Source organism: Dunckerocampus dactyliophorus, chromosome 1 (genome assembly GCF_027744805.1).
Source record: "Dunckerocampus dactyliophorus isolate RoL2022-P2 chromosome 1, RoL_Ddac_1.1, whole genome shotgun sequence".
Classification (NCBI taxonomy): Eukaryota; Metazoa; Chordata; class Actinopteri; order Syngnathiformes; family Syngnathidae; genus Dunckerocampus; species Dunckerocampus dactyliophorus.
In genome coordinates, this window is record NC_072819.1 from 43,261,518 (window position 1) to 43,287,060 (window position 25,543).

Consider the following 25,543-nt stretch of genomic DNA (forward strand, 5'->3'; position numbering starts at 1 on the left):
GGATAAAGGTAGCATTGCAGTCAGGGATAATGTCACCTTAACACTGAATACAACTGTTAACACAACACATAGTAGGGGATGTAGCAAGTAGGAAACTGTGTGATTGTGAATGAATGTTGACTGTATGTGAGGTTGGAGGAAAGACATATGCGTCAATAAAAAAAAAGAAAAAAAAAAATACACTTCTTATATAGATAAATGCTGCCTCAGTGTACAATACATAAAATGACCACAGCAGAATTAACAGCAACTAAACAGTAAACAGGAAAAATATTATTTAATTGCTTTTAACTTAATGCAATTTTCCACATCTACCACTCACATACTGCTATAATGTGATAATATACTGTATTTCTGTATTTCCTTTAAAACTTAATAAGCAGATTGATAGGTTATTTGATGACTGAGGCCCTGCATGAACAAAAAAATAAAAAAGCCAGACAGGAAGCCTCTCGAACTGACCTTTACTGCAATGGTGAGAGTTTGATTGACACCAAAGGACTCTTGTGAGGTGACCAGCAGTGAAGATATGCCAGTGAGCGAGCCAGAGAAGAGGAAGCCCTTATTGTCAACTTGCGCGATAACAAGCTGGTGGTCAGTGCAATCCAGCATCCGGTAAGACAGTGCACCCATTCCATCCCTAAGACATCAATACAATTCAAAGTACACACGACTCCAAAAGAGTGTATTATTTCTAGGACAAATCAGTGTGGTGCCTTTCCAAAATGAACCTGACAGAAAAGGGATGTGGAACTCACCTGTTAGTTTGGAGTTTTAGAACCGAGTTTGGAGCAATCAGTATCTCTCCGGCCTCGATTTTGGGATTAACCATGTGCAGCTTGTCATAGACCTTAATCAAAGCAAACATTGTGAAAGCACTATTATTAGCGAACCTACACTGCTTTTGAAGTGATATGTCACAGTCTGATACATTGTGACATTGGGTGCAATAATCTTTCATCGTCTTATCACTCACAAAGCTAACAACTTTTGATGTTCCAAAGCTCAATGATGTTCTGTAGCCTCAAATGTTGTTAAAATGGGGGAGTGGGGGGGAGTTTCAGGAAAGGAACGCATTCTAGCATAGCACACAGGAAATTAGGTCATGTGTTTTAGAGTTGTACCTGGATTTGAATCTCATCTTTGAGCTCTGGAAGATTACCAGCAAGTTGACCAACTACCGGGTCCACAACTTTGAGGACCACCTTGAGCCCTGTCCGGCCTGTTGTTTGTCCAGTCACACCCATGCCAAAGTTGTGCTCGGGGCTGAGCTCCACATTAGCCTGAGGGTTTGGAAGACAACAGTGATGGTGAAGCAGGAACAACCAGCAAACTGTTCTTTTTACAGCATCAAATAAATGGGAAAAAAACACCTAAAAACTCAAGTGAATAATGGGTATGTAATGAGAGTTGTTATGTCTTTACATTGACCACTTTGGTGGATTTAATACATTTTAATTAACCATTAAGGTCACAAGGGCTGCAAATAATGTATCTTCTCATCTTACTGTGACAAATTTATGTTGTATTTAATTGTTTAAATGCAGAATGTTGGAAGTTCATCTGATAAAATGATAGCCAAGAATAGCAATGCCTCAGTGTTAGAAACGGCGTTTGAGAGCAACATACCTCAGTGTGTCTTGGCTGGACATCTAGGATATCCCGCTTGCTGGTGGACCAGTGGAAGGTGAGGCCAGGCACAGCATTACCGAAAGTAAAAGGTGTTTGACTATTGGTTAAACCCATCACATATACAGGCATCTATAGAAGGAGATTGAGAAGAAACAATTATAAAACATCTTTTATCAGCGGAAACAGGCTATTTGATGTACAAGTTGTACCTGCGCTCCGGTCTTTAGTCGCGTGATGGGAGCTCTGATTCGAATGGCCGTCAAACGCACAACCTCAACGTCTACTTGATCCTGAGGACACACATTTTACTGTATTGGTTAAAGAAACTGACTAACTCACCTGCATCACCCCATCATGTTATTTACCTTAGACACAACAACCAGCTTTCCCGTTTCAGCGTCAACAGCTTGAACCATTCCGGTCACAGTGACGTTACCAATGGTCACACCCCTGACATGACCGATGCCGTTTACAGAGGCAATATCCTCATTGGAGATGGAAAACAGAATATTGGACTGAGGCTGAGGGCCACCCTCAGATGTAATCTAGAAGCAAAGGTAGATTGACAGACAGGAAAATGGAAAAAAGACTCCCTCAGCAGACATTTTGGAATGCAACACCATTATTTAAGAACAGTTCTCATACTTAAGTTTACTGTTACATAACTGCCAGCAAAAATCATTACATGAACTTTCTGAAGTGAAACATAACTTGTGTACAGTGGTCCCTCGTTTATCATGGGATATACAGTAGGTTCCCGAATGGCTCGCAATAAGTGAAATCCGTGAAGTAGCCAATTATATATATATATATTTTTACAATTATTAAATATGTTTTAAGGCTGTAAAACCCCTCACCATACACTTTATACACTTTTTCTCAGATGGGCATTAACATTTTAATGATCAACCTACTAGGCTGGACACAAGAAATTATTAAGACTCACGCCCCTATGACCGTGCCTCTTCGTCATGGCGCTGTTTGGCTGTAGCATTTTTGTATCTTTGTTAAAACATAATGCGCCTGTCGTCGTATTTTCCTCACACAGTTAGCTTCTTCTGTTTCTTCTATTGTTTACAGTATTGGCAGTTAGCAAACAGTTCACACGGTTAGCTAGTTTGGTGGTCATGACCACAACGAGACGGCATGAAGGAGATGGATTGACAATGGTCTACAGCCAATCAGGATGCAGAGGACAATGGGTGGTGCAGACAGAAGAGAGAATAGAGCGAGACACCCTGCACAGAACCTCAACACTCAACTTCCCACAATGCAATTCTTCTTAAAAGGGCCAGGCTTGGCCTATAACAGCGTTCATATGCTGTATATATAAAAAAAAAAACAAAAAAAAAACAAAAAAAACCCACTAAATTTGCACTTTGAAAAAAATCAGTGAAACAGTGAGTCCACTAAAGGTTAACCACGATGGAGCGACGGAACACTGTATATTACCCAATGTAATGTTAGGTAATTAGATGGCTTCCTGATTAGATGGCAGTGCTTTTTAATGAGAGTGACAGTCCAGTTAAAGAGGCGCTGGAAAGGACAGCTATGAGACCAATGCTGTCTTCCAGATAAACTCTGGCAAAGGTCCCTTTTGGAAGATTGACTGTGGACCAGATGAACTCTGCTGGCAAGTTAAAGTGAGGCTGGCCACTGCCAGCACATGCATCAGTAGCAGACACACCTGCATCATTGCTCCAATCAGTAGAGTCATTTTCCTGGGAATGAGCTTGAATGGTGGAAATACCTATTAAAAAAAAAGAAAAGTTTCCAGTTGGTATGACAGGGCAATAAAGACAGCAATAACATTCACAAACAAAAAATACCTCAATTTGTTGAGGAGCAGATGAAATCTTTCTCTCAGTTGTATCCACTATGACAGCAGACAAACTGGTCTGGCCAATAGAAACACCTTTCACGAGGAAAACAGCAGTGTCGTGTTCTGTGGACTCTGCCACTGGTCTACAAGAAGAGGCATCAACACACAAACCTTTACATATTCTCAACAACAACATATGAAGTTGTCACTTACATTAATGAAACTATTGAAGAGGCTGCGTTGACTTTCAAATTCATGAATTGGAAATAGCTGGCTGGGAAAGGCCTCTTGTTATCATCCAACACTCTGACGTAACATCGTACCGATTTACCGATCTCCACCTGTAAATGAGACAAATGAGGCCAGCCATTTGTGGAGGAAAAAAAAATAATAAATCACCATTTTGGTTCACAGGAAGGGCAAGCCAAAGGACATTAAGGACCAGTCCAGAACAAACATATTAAGTGCTCAAATGTCACTGAGGCACGTATGGAATGAGGGTTACTGATAATACAGCAGGAATACAGCAGGATGAGGGATTATCAGACTGGAAACTGACCTTGTCGACCACTCTCACATTCACTTCTAGGATGTCAGAAACATGCACTGTGGCTTTGACTGGTGCTGGGAATGCCAAACAGAGGTCATGAACCATCACTTGCACCACCCCCGGGTGAATTGGAGCAATCTGGGGACACAAAGGAATCCAGCAGAAATATTATAATTGGCAGCATAAGCACTCTGGATCACTGATGTATTTTAACAATTTCTATTCACCTTTCACTCATTACTTAAATTTAATTCCAGATATTACCCCTTACCTGAGCTGTTCTTTGGGCCTTGTGAAATACCACATCTGCAATGCCTTTAACACTGGTATTCAGAAAAAAGTGGCCTGACCCCTCTTGCAAGGCCAAGTTAGCCTGCAAAAAAAAAAAAAAAAAAAAAAAAAAAAAAAACACACAATTTAAAGCCTTGAATCGTCACTCAAAGTTGTACTGGGACTAAACAAATTCATCCAGAAGAAAGTGATTCTCTCCGGTAAACGCCATGCCTTTTCTGAAAAACTGAAGTATCCAAATCAATTACACAATAATTTGTGTCTTAATAGGTCACCCATTTTTTTTTTCCAACGACTGTTATTTTTAGAGCATCAAATAGAAGGAATAAGCCACTTCCTATTATATGCAATATACCAAGTATTTTTTATTCCTTTTGGTTTTTAAATTTTTCTTTCTGAACATATTGTGACATATTGTGATACACTTTGTATATAAATTTGGCAGGTCGGATTTTATTTAAAAAAAAATTTATTCAGACTGTTACAGCAATGTAATGAATCATTTTAATGGTGGACCCCAGAAAGACTAGCAATCGCTGGAGTGGATGCGAAGGGGGAGTCCAAGGAAAAAAATAAACAATTAACAACCAAAATCCTTTTATACAGTTCATTAGCTGTTATTTAATCCCTATACCTGATTAACACGTCTCCTTCATTATCAAGGATTAGTACAAGAGATGCCCACTGAGAAGAGTGAGCAGGGTCAAACACCATCATCAGTCGGGGTCATTGTAAGCTGGACCCTATCCCACCTGACTTTGGATGAGAGACAGGATAGACCCTGGACTGGTCACTAGTCAATAACAGCGCACATATAAACAACAATTCACATCTATCAGCCGTTTAGAACCTCCATTTAACCTTACATGCATGATTTTGGACTGTGGGAGGAAACCAGAGTTCCAATTAAGTTGTTTTGGAGAATGATCATTACTCAAAACAGACAAAACATTCATGTAACAGTGGAATAAAACCTAATTACATCAAGGTCATCTCTTACCCGCACATCTGGGTGGTTGTATATGATCAAGGTGTCCGGGAAAACATTCACATCTTCTACTAACATGAGCTCCAATGTTGCTGAGACGGGCGTCAAAGGGTCTTGCTATTCAGAAGAAAAGTTGAAACAGAATGAATACATATAAATATTCATATACAGTGGCGTGAAAAAGTGCTTCCTGATTATCATACTTTTTGTTTTGTCACACTTAAATGTTTCGGCTCATCAAACAAATTTAAATATTCGGCAATGACAACACAACAACCGAACACAAAATGCAGTTTTTAAATGAAACTTTTTATTAATAAAAAGAGAGAAAAAACATCCAAACCTACATGGCCCTCTGTGAAAAAGTGACTGGCCCCTAAACATAATACTGTAACTGGTTGGGCCACCCTTAGCAGCAACAACTGGAATTTTGGCCCACTGATCTTTGCAGAATTGTTGCAATTCAGCCACAATGGTGGGTTTTCCAGCTTGAACTGCCTTTTTAAGGTCATGCCACAGCATCTGAATAGAATTCAGGTCAGGACTTTAACTAGGCCACTCCAAAGTCTTAATTTTGTTTTTCTCCAGCTCTTCAGAGGTGGACTTGCTGGTGTGTTTTGGATCATTGTCCTGCTGCAGAACTCAAGTTAGTTTCAGCTTGAGGTCATGAACACATTCTCCTTCAGGATTTTTTGGTACATAGCGAAATTCATGGTTCCATTTATCACAGCAAGTCTTCCAGGTCCTGAAGCAGCAAAACAGCCTCAGACCGTCACACTACCACCACCATATTTTACTGTTGGTATGATATTCTTTTTCTGAAATGCAGTGTTACTTTTAAATGAGACACACACCTTCCACAAAGTTAAACTTTTGTCTCGTCAGACCACAGAGTTTTTTCCCAAAGGTCTTGGGGATCATCAAGATGTTTTCTGGCAAAATTGAAACAAGCCTTAATGTTCTTTTTGTTCTGCACTGTTTTTGTTTTGGAACTCTGCCATGTAGGCCATTTTTGCCCAGCGTCTTTTTTTTTTTTTAATGGTGGAGTCATGAACATTGTCATTAACAGAAGCAAGTGAGCCCTGTAGCTCTTTTGTGACCTGTTGGATGAGTCGTCGCTGCGCTCCTGGGGTAATTTTGGTGGGCTGGCCACTTATGGAAAGGTTCACCACTTCGCCATTATTTGTGGATAATGGCTCTGACTGTGGTTTGCTGGAGTCCCAAAGCCTTCGAAATGGCTTTATAACTTTTTCCAGACTGATAGATCTCAATTAACCTCAGTTATGTTGTGGGGGGGATCACTTTTCACACAGGGCCATATTGGTTTGGATTTTTATTTTTTTCCCCATTTTGTGTTCAGCTGTGGTGTCATTGACTATTATTTCAGTTTGTTTGATGATCTGAAACATTTAAGTGTGACGAAGCAAAAAAAAAAAAAAAAAAAAATCAGCAATAGGGCAAACACTTTTTCACTCCATTGTATATACATTAACGTCATCTGAAGACTGGCACAAGGCATTACACTGGATATTATCTTTAATAAAGGCTACTAAAAGTAAAAAAAAAATTTAAAAATCACTGTAGATTTGAGTACTTGTTACCCTTATACTGTAGATATGCACTGCAAAGAGTTAACGCCATTCACCACCTTGCCTGCGCCAGCGGACCACTGCCACAGCTGGGAGCAAACTGATCAGACAAAATTTGAATTAGGACACTTACTCGACTGTGAACCTTTGCTGCTTTGATATGTGAAAGCTGGTAATCCAGCGCTGTCACTGTGACGGCAGCAATCCCTGACTGATGATGCACAACAACAGTCTGACGTCCTGCCACAGATGACAAATAGTAATTGCTACACAAAAGGCAATCAATATGTTTTGCAATCACAAAAATGTACAGAAATGAAAAGGATATACACGTAGGGAAAAATATTCTAATGGGAAGTTTATGAGATTGAGAATTATCTTACGGCAAGTGGCTTGTATTTCATAAAAGGATAGCAAGTTTTACCATGCAGTTTCTTTTGTTTGTTTTCATCCTCAAAAAGTTGAAGACTCATGGGGAAAATGGGCTCAATACTGGCCAGGGACACTTTAGTTGATTCCCACACCAAGTTCAGTGAGCTAAAGTTGTCAAACTTCCGTCCTTGTTGATCAAAAGCTGCAAGGTCCAAAACAGAGTTCCGGTGATTTGAAACGGGTACCTTCAAAGCAACATATACATAATAAATCCATTATTAAAAAAGGTACCATTTTACAAAAACACCACCATTACAAGACTCAAGAGAAAACCACATGCGTACCACTTGTTTGTTCTGCTGCAGCAGGGGGCATGGCAGGTCCAGCGGTGGAACGGCGTACACTGGGACCAGATTGAGGCGGGACGGGGGAGCGCAAACAAACTTTACAGATGTCAGCTCTACAGCGGGAAAAGGGTTGGTCACACTGGCTTTGTTCCCCACCCTCACGTCCAGCAGCTGTACAATTATGATAACAGATTATGATCACTACAAACATAATGACGGGGACACCACGGTGTCTTTCTTCACACCCTAAATTATGCCCAAGAAGAAAACACTACCCTGTATAACATCAAGTATCAATATGTCACCTGCTCTCCCAGGACCCTGCATGTTGTTCTGACCCAGTGCTGGTTGTAATTATGGGATGATGGGCTAGTCAGAGTAAGGCTCACACTTTCTTCATCCTCTGCTTTCAACATGCAGAAGAATTTTGAGGGCTCCAGAACCCATGGCCGAGGGCCACCCTCAAACAGCATGTCTTTGGAGGAACCAAGACTCACTACAGCCACAGATACAGGGTCAATCGCCTGCCACAGGACATAATAAACACAATCAATTAAAACATAAGGATTATTTAAATAAGAGCAGCTAACTTACAAGCCAAATAGCAATTCAAAGCAAACACAGCCCATGGTTGTTATTCTGAAATTCAAGGACAGTGTGGGTGTCATGAGGTCTCGAGATTAAAAAGTAACAATATTTCTCGTTTAGAAAAAAAGCTGTCTCGCGGGAACACAGGCAGCCAGAACTCTATCAGACCGATCTATGGCATCGCTACTGTGAATGATTATACACGTAATATGGAAGTGGGAGTGTGCAAGGCAGCAACAGAATCACTCTTAGTGCTTTACACACACTATAAACCTTTCAATCGTACCTGCATGCAGTATTACCAGCGACACTCGCTCTCAACCTGTGTCTATTTTTTTTTCATCTGAGTTCAACAGCTGTTGCCGTGTCAATGTGCAAGCAGAAGCTTATTCTACATTTGATCAAAGTCACTTAAGATTTGTGAAATCACGATCACTGCATATGAGTTCTATCAAAATGTAGTAGCGTCTATTTCGGAAATTCACAATGGTATCACAGAGCAGAGATGCAAAAGTGGGTGAACTTGGCAGAACTAAGCAGAAAGACATTACTAAAACATCTGAAATAGTTACAAACAAAAAACAAACAAAACTATACTTCAATCTCACCATTTAAAAACTAGTGCAAAATCTAAACACATGATGTAGCTTGGATGTCATACTCAGGAAGAACAAATGTGTGTGTACTCCACATTGGGACATTTGTCACCTGATCAAAACATGTCATACTGTTGAATTTTGCATTCTTCAACAACTGTTAGAGACTCGGTCTCATTCCGATGCAATACAGAGGCGTGCGCGTATAAATCAGACTAGCAAGCGTATAATGCATAATTAAAATGCATAGAGCCTGGAAGAAATCCAAGAGGGGAGGATTTGAACAGTCGCTGATGATCGCATTTCTGTCTCGATTGTGAGGGCAGGCTGTGTGTATGAATGTGCAGGTGCGTGCACATGAGGCTTTGCTGCCTGAGAGGACAAAGGCTAATTGCCTCTTTAAGGGAAGAATAAGACAGAATCAAAACAATGGTTTCAGGTCATGTTTGCAATTGCTAGACACTGTCAGTGTACAGTAGCATTTAAGGGACTTCAGATTGCTGTTAGATGAACAAATTCAATGTGTGCAAATACAAGCCACTTCAATGTGTACAAACTGTCAAAATGACAAATGATTCACACTCACAGTGAGGGGAACATAGGCTGCAATAGTGATCTTGGCATTGAGGTGAACGTTGCCATGGATGTAGCTGACCAAGAGTGTGGTGTAGCCGGGGGCAAGGGCTTTGGCTCTCACCCCACTGCAGTGCCCCAGGCCTGGAGCCATTCGACCTGCATAGCAGAAAAATAAGCATTAGGGGACACACAAAAGCAGCAAAACGGAAATGTAGATATAACTAAAATTGTACACACAGTCACACTCATTTATCTCCCTATAGAAAAAGGCTCTTTTGTCATGCCAGGTTACTTTTTTAATTAACAGGTCTCTAAATACAGTTTCGAAAAAAGTTTTAATTTCAAAAGATTAATTGCTTCAACATGACACTAGCCCCCCTAATATCCCCATATCCGGTCCAGAGTCACAAGTGGGCTGGACCTTACCAAAGCTGAATTTGGCTGATAGGAGGGGTACACTCTGGACTGTTCGCAAGTCATTCACACGACACATACTGTATAGACAATCATTCACACCCACGTTCACCCGTATGGGCAATTTAGTCTCCAATTAATGCGGGAGGGAGCTTGCGTACCTCAAGCAAACCCATGCATGCATGGGGAGAACATGCACCCTCTACTGTGCATGACGAGGTCTAACCCAATGTTCAAACCCAAAACCTCATGGCTGTGAGGGAGATGCACTCACCACTCTTACACCATGCTGCCTGTTAATATATACTGTATGTACCGTAAAGCACCGTGTATAAACCGCACTTTTTTTTCCACTGGTAAGAAGCAAAAAATCGGGGTGCGGTTTATACACGATGACAGGTCTGTGACCAGAGGGAGAAATTGACGAGAAGCCCATTTTAGAATAGTCATCTGTGGGTCAGACAGTTGCTTTGACTTTAGCGGTTGTAAAATACAATACAACGTTGGAGTTTATTCAAATTCACACTGAAGCAATGCAATAAAAATAATAATAGAGAAAAAGAGAAGCAGTGAAAGATAAGATATCAAAACATCTCTGAAAATTGCAAATTTCTTTATTTTGATTTTTTATTATTATTATTATTATTATTAATCTGTGCTTAGCCATTATATTAAAGATGTAGATGCCGAAGTTCAGATTTCTCCTTTATTCTTTTTTTTGAAATTGCTTAGTACCTTTACGCATGTTGATTTGAGATGAAAGAGTTGGCAAGCATTTATGAACTAAAAATTTCCCACCCCCCGCCGTGAGCCTGAAAATGGGGGTGCGGTTAATACACGGTGCTTTACCGTAATTAAAAAAAAAATTCTACTAATTAACTAAAATGTGAGGCAATACTTTTATTTTCCAGCCAAATTATGTAAATGGGTGAAATATCCACTGTTACAATTTTTGAATACAAAAGAGAGCAAAAGAAAGCACACATTTAACCTCAAACACAACAAAATGAACCCAAATAACCCCTTTCTATTCCAGCTGGCATTTAATCTGAGAGACACTGTGTGACCAGTTGTAGTACACATTGACAAACTGTCAATGCCAATCCTCCTGTAAGTGGAGGAGTCTGCAACATGAGGAGGTGGTGCTTCCCCTTTACACAGGTCAGCAGCTGCTACACAACAGAATGTGTTTGTGGATTTACCTTCCAGTTGCTGAAAGATGCCTGGACTCTCCTCATCAACCTGCAGGTCAAAGTGGGAACAGTCACTCAACATGACGCGCTCCATCCCCTCTTCCTCCAGGAGGCCAAATATCCTGAGGGGTAGATCCAGAGTCAGGCCCACCCGGGCTTCCACTTGGCAGGGAGCGAAGTCCATTGCGACCGGTTCAACAACATATACCTAAAAGAAATACAGTATATATGGTTTGGGATTTTTTAATCATTTATGTTGCGTACTCACAGTATATCAGGCTGCTTGCACTAAATTGCTTTCATGTGTGAAATTATCTTCAGTGTTTTTCAGTGATCTTAAACGGGCTTTTAAATAGCTTTCAATAAATTCTAAATTACACATTTAAGGAAATAAGTAGAATGTGCATGTAGAATACAGCACAACAAAGCTAAAACTACATTGGAGAGTTTGTGCACTGCCAAAATTGGATATTTACTCCCAAAAGTGAAAACTGTGTTTTGCTTTGAATACTCTGGTGAAAAGAAACGCTATTTAATATCTGCATTAATATAAATCCTTCTCACTAGTAATTAAAAAAGTTACCCAGTTGATGAGGGGGAACTCTCCACGGCGCATTTACCTAGAATCAGGGCTTTTTAAGCCTTAATAATTTGGCATTCTTCTTTTTTGTTTTTTTACATAAGCAGTACCGTGGCCAAGTAACATGTAATGCACTCATTTTCATCTGTGTCATCTTCTGTTCTCTTCTCTTCTCTCTGTTTTCTTTTATTGGTTTGGTTTGACTTATTTTTGTGTTTTTATTTACTTTATTTTATGTTTATTTATTTTACTTATCTGATTAAATACTGTAGGTTTTTTTTGTAGTGAAGGATGCGTAATTTCAAGGAGGACTACAGATGCGTTGTGAGTTGGAGATACATACTGTATGTTGTTGGAACTACACTATTTTTGATGTGTTCACATCAAAATAAAGTAAATATGTAAAATTAATTAATGAAATAAATTACTTACCGCTGTTAATGCATTTATTTCAGCAAATCAAAGGGGATTGAGCACCTAAGCATATAGCAAGGTCTATCAGCTGTGTTTAAGTGGTATTACTATTGACACATTTAAAAAAATAAATAAATAAATAAATAAATAAATAAATAAATATATATATATATATATATATATATATATATATATATATAATGTCACCATTCAATGATGAATGTTAAAGAAAACATGAGGAAAAGCCTACAACTTCACACTGTGTTTGAAAGAGGTAATATAACTCTCAGCTGACATACAAACCTTAGTTTTAGTCATAATTCAATGCCTAAAAATTCAAAATTGATCAAATCTGTTCAAGTCACTGAGGAAGTGAATGGGTTAGCTACAATGCTGTTCTACCAAGTCATCATACCTTCATCTGTCCAAAGTGGAGTGGGTTGCGCAGATCATGAGCAAAAACAACACTAACGCCGACGTCACTGACTGTCGTCATCACACCCTTGACAGTCACTGTGGCCACAGCTGTGTTGGAGGAAGACCAGCTGAAATTTCCACTGCCGCCTGTTGCCTAACCACAAGATTAACAAAAACACTGAAACACGCACCTTCATTGACATTGAGTACTCACAAGACAGGATGAAGGGTAATAACCAAAAATGCTTCTGCTTTCAACTCGTTAAAAGGCCATTGAAGCCTGCATCTCTCACATACTAATGAACTGTACCTTAATTGTGTACTGATAAGCGCCGACCTTGGGTTGCCATGGGAATGTGAGAATACTGGGACTAAGAACTATGGGTTTATAAATTTCCACATCCTGTTCATTGTGGATTGGGGTGACAAGCGGGTAGACCCCACCTCTCTAAAACAAAACATAAGTCATAGAAAATGATCACACGCTCTCCTGAATTGGCAGAAGTGGACAGAATGTTTGTGATACTGCAGTTGAGTACCCAAGATACCACACTCACTTCATCCACCACAGCTCTTAAGGTAGCATCAAAAAGGGTAAGGCCTTCTTTTAGAGCTCTGACATGATGAAATGAACCATTGAGGGAAGAGTGCAGGATTTCAAAGTGTTCCAGAGGGAAAACCGAGTCAATACGGATATTCTGCCAAAAAGAGAAACAAGAAAAAGCAACATCATCAGTTGTGCTTCAAGTTACACTGAATTACAGAAGGACAAAACAGTAGAAAAGATGTCATCTGTAATCAAAAATGTGCAATTTGTGTGCAAATAGGGATGGGTACCTTTCACATTTGAACCGATACGATACTGGTACCAATTCCCGGGCACCATTTATTAAATGAAAAAAGAAAAAAGGAAATTAGCATTTATTACCACTCAAGATGTTGGATACTTTCTCACATACTTATAAAACCATCTGCCGACCTGTTAGTTTGTGTATACTAATCAGTGACAACTAAATACACATGTATGATTTTTCAGTCCATTTTAATTTATTTGTTTTAGTGATTTGGTTTGGTTAAAATATGGTCGTTTCTATACACCATGCACTGGCATCATGTCCCGTATTCAAAGTGTCTTCTTGACCATTGACCAAAACAGGTAGTTTTGATTATATCCATATACAGTCATCCCTCGATACATTGCGGCTTATGTTATGGCTAATATTACATTGACGAGACATGACATTATATTACATTACCTTCACACTGCATGTAGTCAGCCATGGCATATCCGACAGGATAGAGTGAAAAAAATGTTCGCCTCCCTTTCTGTGTGGAAGTGGTATGTTTTTGGCTTCTGACTTTGTCCTTCTTACCTACTCAGTTTGAAACACTAAAGTTCAGAAGAAATAAATTGGAGATGCCAACTAGTTATCTCGGTAGCTTGCTATGCTAGTGCCGGCCGTCTGTTATGTCCCTGCAGTGATCCCGTAGTCTGCGCAATGTGGTGTAAACAAAGACAAATAGCAGCATAAAGGTGTTATTTCATGTCTACTGGGCTCTAATGATGTTTAAAACTGTAGTTAAAAAGTCATTAACAGGTTTTATACTATATGCTCTAACTAAGAAAACATTCCGTTAATTAATATTGAATCCTACTTTTCAGAAATTCACTTATCACGGCCGGGTCTGGAATCAATTAACTGTGGACAACTGTACTTAAATAATGTGTTATTTAAGCTTCTGTGGCTCTAATTTGTCTCCTTGTTGGTGTAAACATTTCCTCCTCCTTCTGGCTTTGTAGTCTTTACTTGTGAATTGAAAGTTGTTAGGAGTAGCGCGATAGCACTCCACAGAGACTGGCGTTTTGGTACCAAAACGTGGTAAGTTAAGATTTTACATGAATCGGTGCTCGGTTGTACTGACAACATTTGGTTGGGGCCTATAGAAGTACCGTTTTCAGTACCCATCCCTATAAGCAAAACATCTACTATAAAAAGGTTATTGCTAGTATTTTATTATATTATTTTTTATTATTTTTTATTATATTATTAATTTCTTTTAGTATTAATAATAATACTACTATTAGTATTAGTATTTCGTTCGATTCTTAGAAACATAATGCAAATTCAGAATTTACTTGTACAGTGAAAATGATCCTTTTTATCGAGTTTTACTTACATGAGAGAGGTACATTTTGTTTCCAGATTTATCAAATACTTCAATCAGGATGTCATACTCTCGGCCTGTTTCCAAAACCCAACTATCTCCTGGATGAATTTTAAAACCTAAACGAAATAAAACAGAGATTTAAAAAAACAACAACATTCTATTGAAAAACACTTTTCCCTTCAAAGAGATAAAAGGGCGTGAAGCAACTAACCGAGGTAACCAGGGTCAACCACAAACAGAGTGCTGTTGGGAAGGCGAAAAACCCCTTGCATTCGAAGACCTAAATAGATAAGTGTAAGGAAAATAAAACCAGACACTGTACAGCTCAATACTTACACAATACTTCCCCTTGTTAACATTTAAATCAGATTAGCAGCTTGAAAACCAAACATCATCATCAGTACAGCTGAACGACACAAGTGAGACTGTACATTAGCGGCAGAAGAGGTCACGGTCTAGTACAGCCCATTAGCACATTATTAAGCCTCCAACTGTGCGAAGCGAGAACATTTCAGACGGATACTTTTATGGTCGAGCACCACATTGATGTGTCCCAGTTGAAGAGCTGTAACTGTAGAGGTTCTTTGATCCAGACGGGCAACGGCAATGTCTGGGTTTCTGCTCGGGTCAACCACACTGTTTTGAAGATGCAGCTCATACTGATCACAAGGCATTGAGAGCTCTTGAGGAAAAAAAAAAAAAAACAGAGCACAAGTTTGCATAGGAGCTCAGTTTAACCCAGACCCTCAACAGAGAGCCACAATCAACACTCTTACCTGTTATTGAGCCCTGTCTTATCTTCAGGACTTGGTATCGGATTGAGGTTCCGGCCAGGAGGTAGACATCATATGCAGGGCTCAGCAAGATATTCTCTAAAATTAGTAGTTTCACCTCAGCTGCATGCACATCCTGTAGCACGGATGCCATAGCAACAGAGCATAAGCTTCCAGACTGACATGGCAGTGTGTAAGTGAATTTACCATATTACATGGCTTGAGAAAATGGGCACATGTTTCAGTACCACACTACATAGAAGTAGGAGCAAGTGGAATGCTACATGGAGAGTATAAGACTTTATTTCCATTTGTTTACATGACTTCCTCAACCCATGCTTGCTCAATCCATAAAACACTTTATATGTTAAAGAATAATGTGCGGTTATTGAGTCATGACTGGCCCACATCATTAAAGTATGTTGGAGTATTTGTAGTTATACTTTCATTATTATATTTATTTTTTTTTTTTTAACTTCGCCTTGTGCAGCTATTGTTTGACCTTATATGGAATTTTCAAGCAAAAAAATTAAAATGGGTTCCAGTATTACATTAAGTAATCTGGGCAAAAATCAAGCTAAACAAAATATGTTATCCTAAATTAGAAACTATTAAAATGGATCAAATTAAATAACATTTTCTAAACAAATCACACATTTGTATCGTTTGCACCTTTTTTTTTTTAATTCAAGTCATCTTTCTTTTTATGATTGTCATACAGTGGCCATCAACTTCTGAAATTACAATTCAGGTAGGGATGAATCATTAACCCTCCTTGCTATTTTTAGACCTCTAAATCACTAAAGGTTTGCGGTCACACAGAGGCCACAATTTCAATTCTTCTTGTCTTCTAACAGACCAGGAAAACCTGAAGGCTGTTGGAGACTCGCACACATATTTCAATATTTTTTTTACTTAATGCTGGAAAACTCTCTTACCTGATATAGTGGTTCTTGTATTTTGGCCTTGACTTTAGCATGTCCTGTTTTCAGGCCCGACACCAAAATGATATTGCCCTGTTTGCCAACACGCTCCATTTCAGATATGTATCCAGGAGGTGTGTATGTCGACTCAGAAAACTTCAGAACCCTTGTGAACACACACACACACACACACACACACACACACACACACACACACACACACACACACACACACAGAGAAGACCAAGTTACTTTAGCAGTCCGTTGCATTGGACCAGAAGGAAGATAATGTAAAATACTGGTTTATTCTGCATCTCAAGAGGAAACATTAGAATCAATTATGAAACTCCATGTTCGATTTGCTTCTAGACAATGCAGACAGTAAATAAAGACCCACCGTAAAGAGTTAGAAGAATCAGAGAATCCATTTACATCCACATCTTTTACTAAAGTCCAGTCAAACATCAGACCTGCAAGAGTGCTGAAGGTGTTTCCTGTAACAGACAGAAAAAAATGAATTCATGCATTTTCCTTATGCACAAACAATAGAGTGCAGATTAAACAAGGGGGTAAGTAAGAACGGAACAGGGGGATATTTGCATATATTTGTTTCTCAGATCAATATGCGTCTGGACATAATGGATTCTGAACACATTCACCGGACAGCTCCTGGCAGCTAAATTAGCTAGAACAAAACCAATAGTCGTTTGATTACAGGCTCCTTAACATCCTTCTACAATTTACTCCAAATAATTAATCTAAAGGCCAAAGTCAGCAAAACATAAAACATGATACCCTGGAGTCTTAAACAGAAAGCATCCGACTGGAGCCACAGCTCGTTTAGTGAAGTGACTTTGCCTTAAATGGAACTAGTGGAAAAAAATAAACAAAATCAGGTCAGGAATGGAGAGAAAACCTACCTGGGGGGGGGGGGGGGGGGGGGGGGGGAATCAGACATTACTCTGACAATTTTTAACAGGAGCAAATAAGCAATAGAGGAGTGACTTGGGAAACTATGTGTTTATGAACACAAATACGTAGTGTAAATTGTACCTAGGAGTATATAGGTCAGGACGAGCTGGGGTTTGCTAATTTTTCTTCTCTTGATGAAAAGGAAGTATTTAAGAATCACCAGCAGGCTATAATAATGAGAAGAGCCTTATCTTGTCGACACCTTCAGAGTCCAGTGCATGAATTTCAAGTGCAAGCGGTGAATCCTCCAGGTGGAGCTCCCTGGTGGTCGACACAATCTGGATGTCACTGATGACGTCAACGATTGCATCACAGCGCAGAACCTGTCCTGTCACTGAGAATGGACAAGATACAATGCACGTAAGTACTGGACGAGCGCAAAAAGAGTAAAGCTGATCTAGGTAAGACTTGGTTGGACAGAGGAGCCCATATGTTTTTGCACAACACTTTTGAAAAAGGATGTGAGAGTACCAGTTTTGTTTTAATACCTTGCACAATTTTACGTTGTCATAACAGTATAACACCCTTATGTGACAACATTGCAAAATGAATTGCACAATAAGTAGATAAAGAGAATGGGGCAAGGGGTATATTCTGCAGTGTGAAAATAATTTGATGATCGTGTAGATTTCCTCCACTGAGGAGAGCACCATGTTACAAAAAGTACATGTTTTTGCATTAAGAAGAAAGACACTTAAAATGATTCAGGGGATTAAACATTATATGGCTAACAATAGGTTTATTAATGTTTGCTGCTTTATAACTGTCCTATATCTTACTGAGGTGTTATTTGTTCAAGTATTTTGGTAACCTGGGCTCGTTGCACGAAAGTAGGATTCAGACATCCAGGATAAATGACTGAGATGAGTTCAAGCAATCGAAAACAAGAGCGTCTAGGCTGAATTGGTTGCACAAAGACCAAGCCAGGATGAGCAGACACGGATTCATCAAGCCGGGTGAAACCAATCCCGGATTAGTGCTTGCATGCGTTTTCCTTAAATAGACCCCGCTATCGATCACAGATTCATTGATTCACCATGGCAACGAGAGCGGCGTCCTTTCCCTGTCAGAAGAGGAAATCCTCATGGAGTCTTATGAGGAGGTAAAAGGGTTTATGCGTAAGTAGTGCATAAATACACAATCAGTGTGCCGCTGAAACCATCATAATTACAATACAACTACAAGTGCTCGATTTAATGTTACGTTTGTTGCTTGAACAATCTAGGAACATCTATGAACCCTCAGAGCACATCAACCTTACTGGCTTGTAGCTTCAATGAAAGCGTATATACTTCCGGTTTCGCCTTGAGCGCTAAGCCTTCTGGGTAATGTAGGATACATCGACATTTACCATCGCAATTAACATCACTGAAAACAGTAGTACTCTTATTATGAATTTGATGAAATCGTAGGTGAAACTGACTTATGATGTGAGTGAAATTGTGTAAATGTAACTCCAGACTGTATTAGTCTTTAATCTTGTAGATGTGTATTTCTATGGTTTGTGTTATATATATGCAAAAAAAAGTTGATCGATTTTTAACTGTGCCAGTGTACCTAAAAGTTGATAGATTTTTAACTGTGCCAGTGTACCTAATGTTACTAGTTAGCCAGGTAGGAAAAAAATAAATGGAAAATCATAAAGAATTTTTTTTTTCCTTTTGACACTTACCAACATCTTCAGCCAGAATGATGCTGGTCAATCTGGAGGGCTGGGTGGAGAGAGCCTGGAGAAGCGCTCTCCTGGAGCATCCCTGCCCAATCTCTTCATCCAAAGGCTGGACGCTTGCTACTTCTGGTCGTGTTGAAGTCCTGGAAGAACATGACAAGAGTATACTGGTTAAGCACAGTACAGTATCTTTGGGATTAAAACTACACCTTGACTGTATGGGGGATTTCCCAAGAGACACTAAGCTCCTTCGATACTGTCCTGTTGTTTCATGTTAATATGATAATCCTGCCTCTTCTCTCTGCCAGTCTTGAACTTTCTGTTCAGACAGTCTGTTGATGTAGCATCCTCCTGAATTAACCCCATTTTGTACCATACCATGTAAAATAGTACGGCTCTTCAAGCTCTCTAAACACGGAAATGATCCAAAACCAAAAAAACATACAACCACCATAAAACACATGTATGTAATGAGAAAATGCTGCAAATGTAAAATGTTGCAGTCACATAAATGCTGCAAGAGCAAAAACAAATACAAAAGAAAAAGGCTGCAAATGACAAACACACACACAAACACACACATGAGTCCCTAAACAACTGCAAGAGAGAAATGCTTCAAGTCCACAGAACAAAATGGAAATTTGCCAGGCTACCAGGGCAGCCAGACCTTAAGGGTGTCCATCTTGATGCCCAGAAGAAAATTATCTGAATGAAAGGGTGTTTTTGTTCAACGCTTGGCCATAATATTTTACAATCACAACTTTACAGTATTATAGAGCAACCAATTTATGTAGCTAATGTTAGCGTAGCATGCTTCTGGCACCTCTGGTAGTAGGGATCCGTATCGAAACATGGTATTGTGATGGCTCCGGTGCCAACCGATGTACAGTAGTAGGCAGTAGCGGGACCGAAAGCCAAGCGGCTATCGGTCATTATCCTTTCGGTACTAAATTAATGCAGACTCAGCCACCTGCAACAAGTGCTTGAAAGTGATATTGTGCAAGTAATGTAACGTCCCCACAGAGACAGTGTGACACTCTTATTAAACTTTATTGCCGACCTTAACACGTCAACAGCAGTGCTCAATTCCAACAAGGTAAACTCACAAACGTTTCTCCGTCACTATCTACACCTCTACACCAACACACAACCAAGCCTGTCAAGATAATGGATATATCGATTAATCAAACGATTAAGAAAAACTAAGTCGATAATTTTGCCACCTTGATAAATTGACATGTGCATATATGCCTGTTTGTTTTCTTCGTCTTTCTGTACCACACAGGCTGGATGACAAGGGCGTTCACTCTGCATGTGTCTGTGCGCGTTGGTTCTATAGTGGAATGAACAGAGATTGAACCCTCCTGTCAGCCTCTTTGTCCCCCAGTACGTGGAGGTGGGGCTACAACTGAGTGGTTCACAGCGAGTGGAGCGCTTGCAGTCAGCAAGTTAGCAAGCAAACACTAATACGAATGACCGCACAAAAGCCATGGTTTCTAAGCCAAATGCCACAGCACCGGTGTGGAAGTGCAGCAGAGCCTTCGTCCCGACAGTCAACGCTTACTGAGGCGTTTGATCGGCAAAGTAAACATTAAATGAAACAGTGCAAAATGGTGCGTGCTCACAGACAGTGTCGCACGCTAAATTGCAAAAGAAATGTAACCTTTCAATACGGTTGAAAAGCCAACATTACGGGAAATGTAAGAAATCTTAATTGCCTGGGAGAACATACATGTACTTGTCACAAACAGCAATTCCTGAACTGTATAACCGAATGGAACAAGACGTGTTGAAGGACATGAGAAACATTGCATTTTATTCCGCCAACACATATGTGGCCCAGCTCAAATATGACCCCCTACATTAGTTTAACAATACACGACATAACTGTGTGTGTGTGGTTTTTACCGAAATGTTTTTTTTTTTTAAACAAAGACATGGTCTATTTTTTATTGTTTTGGGTTTTTTGTTTAGTTTATAATGTTGTTTGTTTAATTTATTTAAAAGCTCTTGACATTCCAAATACAATGTTTAATACTCTTCAGAAATTAAACTTTATTGCTTTTGATACGATGTACTCTCATTAGTCTGCCATATAATTAATGAAAAAATGGTCTCAAAAAATGTTGGCAATAATATTGATTATGGACAACTGGTAGGACAATTATCGTCCAGCAAAATTTGTTATCATGAGGCCTACACACAACACTCAACCTCATTATCCACCGACGCCGAGCGAGAACAGCGGAATTCTGGACATCAACAACACAGCCACAACAACATCCAGAATGGTGTATCAGTTGTGCTCAAATTATGCAGAATGTATGCACTTAAAGTGTGCAAACTTTCACCACAGAGGGCCGCACACTGCAAATCAAAGGATACACGGGCCTGCTTTGATATTATCCATCCATCCATGTTCTATGCCACTTATCCTCATTAGGGTTGAGGGGGTATGCTGGAGCCTATCCCAGCTGAGTTTAGGTAAGGTAGGTAGAGGGGTAAGGTACACCCTGGACTGGTCGCCAGCCAATCGCAGGACACATATAGACAAACAACCATTCACACTCACATTCATACCTATGGACAATTTAGAGTCGCCCATTAGCCTAACATGCATGTTTTTGGAATGTGGGAGGAAACTGGAGTATTCAGGAGAAAAAAAAACATGCACAGGCAGAACATCTCTCCACACAGAGATGCCCAATGGAGATACGAACCCAGATCTTCCAGATCTCCTGACTGCGTGGCCAATCGCCAACCAACCACTCTGCCACCGTGGCATGATATGTATTTTTTTATTTTTTTTATTTTACACAGTATACACACACACACACATACATATATATATATATATATATATATATATATACACACACACACACACACACATATATACATATACATACATATACATATATATATACATATACATATATATATACATATATATATATATATATATATATACACACACACACACACACACACATATATATATATATATATATATATATACACACATATATATATACTGTATACATACATATATATATATATATATATATATATATATATATATATATATATATATATATACACACACTACACACACACACACACACACACACAGACATATACATACATATAAGAAGGAGAGGTTCCGCGGGTCCTTCATACCGACCGCTGTCAGGCTCTACAACACCTGCACCACCTGAACCATGTTGTAGTCACTATGTATTCTTTACACTGTATTCTTTACTTGCGTATCATGCTTGCTGCTGTAACAAGTGAATTTCCCCGCTGTGGGATAAATAAAGTACAAATACAATACAATACATACACAGTATACATACATATATACAGTATACATACATATATACATACATACTAAAAGACAAAGCTTTGTTTTATTATTAGGATCAACATTTCAGCTTCTTCTCTTTACATTTTGCCTTTGTGCTCAATTTTTCCCCATTTTTGCTGTTTTTTTTTTTTTTGCTTAATTTTATTTCTACAATGTGCCACGGCTGCACTTTGGACACCCCTGACTTAAAGCAATGTAAAATCTGGATAATTTGGCATATTCCTTGTGTTCTGTATTGTTGCTGGTTTTGCTGTGATAATTACGACAATTTGTTGTCTGTTTAATTTCATATTGGTGAACTTATTACTTGGTTATCATTTTAGTTCGATTATCCAAGTACTTTAAAATTACTATTATGTTCAACTCGCATGTCAGAAAATTCCGTAAAAAGAAAAAGACATTGTTTTTGTACAAAATTGGGATTTTTGTTTTTCATTTTTAGAGTACCGGTTGGGGCACTGCTAAAGTACCGGCACCATTTCAAAAGTATCAATTTGGCATCGGCACTGGATAATATGCAAATGATAGCCAACCCTACCGAGTAGCCTCGATTGAGTTCCGTGAACTTGCAGCATATCTTGCATGCATGTGTTTTATGGTGTTTGTGTGCTTTTGGTTTTAGATCATTACTGCACTGTTCCTCTGTAGCAACACAGAGGTGCCCTGAAGCAAGGCAACAACTTTTTACTTTACATGTCTTGAAAAATCCTTCAAGCCTTAATAATGACGGCACACTGCTGACTGTGTTTGCGTGTAGCATGTACAGTATGAATGTTTCACCTCTCTGGGATTTATCAAAGGATCTATCCATGGATCTCTAAGGGATATTGGAGAATGCCTTCCATGAGACTTCTATTCAAGGTTACTTCCTGCTTATGAGGGATGTCTCTATATAATCTAACGAAAGTAAACGAGATGAAAAGAAGGAATGTTACAAAGGTTCAGATAAAGGCACAAAGAAAGTAATGCTGACAAGAGATCTGTTTCAGGCTATTTTGAGGCGCGCACACACACATTGAGGCCATGTGCAGGATGTAATATGACACTCCCTCAGCGAGCATGTCCTTACTATCTACTTACCATTTGTAGCAACCGTCGGTGGTTTCCAGTGTGAAGTTAATTCTTGTACCCCTGGCCAGCGGCAGCAACACTTTGGGCATATTTAGCCTGGAAGCCCAAGTGGTCTGCAACGGGCATATTAATGACAGACACACTAACGCGAACTCTTTGAGTGTAAGCATTTCCGCTAAATGAAATAATGAACATTTGTTGATAGGGCAACTAAAGGGTAGAGACCGTAACTTGGGACCACAACTTCTTCCGTCTCACTAAAACATTACTATTCCGCGCAACACTGGCGGAAGTGTGGCTCTCTGTACCGAAGATAGAACTACTGAACTTGATTCTGAAACTCAAAAACACAACACGCGCAAACCTAGCTAAATACATGCCGAGTACCCGCCATTAGCAACTATTGGACTTGATAAGAGCATGCCGGGAGTGAGGTCACGTCACATTACAGGAAGAATGACGCGTTTTCTTAAAGCTACAAGCACATTTGTTGAAAGCCAGGCGATAGAATGTCAAACATTTGCTATCCAATTGTAGTAATTTGATTCAAGTAACTCAGTTTTTTACGTTACAATACTAGAAATACGTATTACACACTAAATTTGAGTCATTCAGCCAGGTCACGCATTGAATGTTGCAAAAACTAATTTATTATATGTGCAACACTGCTAATATACTGTAAACCGCCAGATTCCTCTGGATTTTTGGTACTCGAAATTCGGACCTGTTGTAAAAGTGTTATCGCCCGCTAGGGGGCAGTACAAACACATTGTGAGCAATATTAGTCTCCAGTTGAAAAGATGGAAATCTCGGCTGTTTTTAGAGAGACGGTTCTTTTTGTTCGGTTCACAAATGAGAGCCGCCTCTTTCGGTCCCAAGTGGCTCCTCAGACCTTTTTTGTTGTCTTAAAGTAATTTATTACCAAATCATGTGTATTGTCAAAAATCAATACATGATACATGATATCAAATCTTTATTATTTAAATGGTTTATTTAAGCCTCAATGGGTCCGCACTGTGGCCTAGTGGTTAGCATGTTGGCCACACAGTCACAGTCCGGAAATCGAGTTCGAATCTCCGTTGGGCATTTCTGTGTGGACTTTGCATGTTCTCCCCGTGCGTGCGTGGGTTTTCTCCGGGTACTCCGGTTTCCTCCCACATTCTAAAAACATGCATGTCAGGTTAACTGGAGACTCTAAATTGTCCATAGGTATGAATGTGAGTGTTTGTGAATGGTTGTTTGTCCATGTGTGCCCTGCGATTGGCTGGCGACCAGTCCAGGGTGTACCCCGCCTATCGCCCGAAGTCAGCTGGGATAGGCTCCAGCATACCCGCGAAGTGCATAGAAAATGGATGGATGAGCATCTCCAAAAATACATTATAAAATACATAAATACAAAAAGAAAGACCCATCTCAATAGACAGACAGAGAGACCATCAAAATCTATTGCAAATTTCTCTTGCAAATTTTTCACAAAGAAAGAGCACCACAGCGTGTGTTGAACCCCGTCCCTCCCCCTGCTCAGTGTGGACACAGATACGTTGCCACACATCTTGGCCAAAGACATTCACCTCTAACATAAAAAACAAGGAAAAAAGTAATCGCTCCCAATTGGCTCCGAAAGACGCAAACCGGCTCCTGACGTTCTTTTCAAAGAGGCGGCTCTTAGAGCCGATTCGTTCATGACCGACACATCACGAATTGAAAGTTGAAGTGGTTAACAAGTTGGTTTTGCGACAATCCATAACATGCACAAGAAGTTGAGTTCTCTTTGTGAATGTTTTCCAGGCTCAAACTAAGCTCTGTTTTTGTTTTTTACTCTGCAAAACTCAATTAGAAAAAAGGTGAATACATACCTTGCATTTGAAAATAAGGGACATTTTCCCAGGGCCCAGAATTCCTGGCACAGTCTCTGGCTGTTGCTCAAGTGTGAATACCGTCGCTATTGTCGCCTGTAGGACAATTAAACGGGAGAGCAACAGAAAAGATGGGCAAAATAAGGGAGTTTCGCACGGAAAACGGGAGGGTTGATGAGTATGGTTGAACACTATAGTTTCAGCGACCAGTCCAGGGTGTCCGCCGCCTCTCAAGTCAGCTGGGATAGGCTCCAGCATACCTGCGACCCTAGTGAGGATAAGCGGCATAGAAAATGGATGGATGGACGATAGTTTCATCAGTTTTTTGGCATTCAGTGGTAAGCACACACGTCTCATGAAACGTAATATGGATT

General features: G+C 39.6%; 1 protein-coding gene across 2 annotated transcripts in view; it reads right to left on the bottom strand.

Moving 5' to 3' along the window:
* Nucleotides 1-23,727, bottom strand: part of nup210 (nucleoporin 210) — a 36,185-nt gene extending 12,458 nt beyond the window's left edge. For both annotated transcript variants that reach the window (XM_054791688.1, XM_054791678.1), the window contains exons 1-30: nucleotides 23,323-23,727; nucleotides 18,879-19,018; nucleotides 17,409-17,540; nucleotides 16,632-16,728; nucleotides 16,250-16,400; nucleotides 15,315-15,447; nucleotides 15,062-15,220; nucleotides 14,750-14,818; nucleotides 14,548-14,654; nucleotides 12,927-13,067; nucleotides 12,680-12,817; nucleotides 12,368-12,523; nucleotides 10,968-11,166; nucleotides 9,362-9,507; nucleotides 7,897-8,115; nucleotides 7,589-7,762; nucleotides 7,297-7,489; nucleotides 7,006-7,112; nucleotides 5,296-5,400; nucleotides 4,276-4,377; nucleotides 4,014-4,142; nucleotides 3,668-3,795; nucleotides 3,462-3,597; nucleotides 3,320-3,382; nucleotides 1,998-2,177; nucleotides 1,842-1,922; nucleotides 1,630-1,761; nucleotides 1,125-1,283; nucleotides 759-850; nucleotides 463-640 (exon numbers count right to left, since the gene is read on the bottom strand). In XM_054791688.1, coding sequence (XP_054647663.1) covers nucleotides 463-640; nucleotides 759-850; nucleotides 1,125-1,283; nucleotides 1,630-1,761; nucleotides 1,842-1,922; nucleotides 1,998-2,177; nucleotides 3,320-3,382; nucleotides 3,462-3,597; nucleotides 3,668-3,795; nucleotides 4,014-4,142; nucleotides 4,276-4,377; nucleotides 5,296-5,400; nucleotides 7,006-7,112; nucleotides 7,297-7,489; nucleotides 7,589-7,762; nucleotides 7,897-8,115; nucleotides 9,362-9,507; nucleotides 10,968-11,166; nucleotides 12,368-12,523; nucleotides 12,680-12,817; nucleotides 12,927-13,067; nucleotides 14,548-14,654; nucleotides 14,750-14,818; nucleotides 15,062-15,220; nucleotides 15,315-15,447; nucleotides 16,250-16,400; nucleotides 16,632-16,728; nucleotides 17,409-17,540; nucleotides 18,879-19,018; nucleotides 23,323-23,483 — 4,107 coding nt within the window. In that variant the 5' untranslated portion in view covers nucleotides 23,484-23,727. The remainder of the gene's footprint in view (nucleotides 1-462; nucleotides 641-758; nucleotides 851-1,124; nucleotides 1,284-1,629; nucleotides 1,762-1,841; nucleotides 1,923-1,997; nucleotides 2,178-3,319; nucleotides 3,383-3,461; nucleotides 3,598-3,667; nucleotides 3,796-4,013; nucleotides 4,143-4,275; nucleotides 4,378-5,295; nucleotides 5,401-7,005; nucleotides 7,113-7,296; nucleotides 7,490-7,588; nucleotides 7,763-7,896; nucleotides 8,116-9,361; nucleotides 9,508-10,967; nucleotides 11,167-12,367; nucleotides 12,524-12,679; nucleotides 12,818-12,926; nucleotides 13,068-14,547; nucleotides 14,655-14,749; nucleotides 14,819-15,061; nucleotides 15,221-15,314; nucleotides 15,448-16,249; nucleotides 16,401-16,631; nucleotides 16,729-17,408; nucleotides 17,541-18,878; nucleotides 19,019-23,322) is intronic.
* Nucleotides 23,728-25,543: the final 1,816 nt, after the last annotated feature.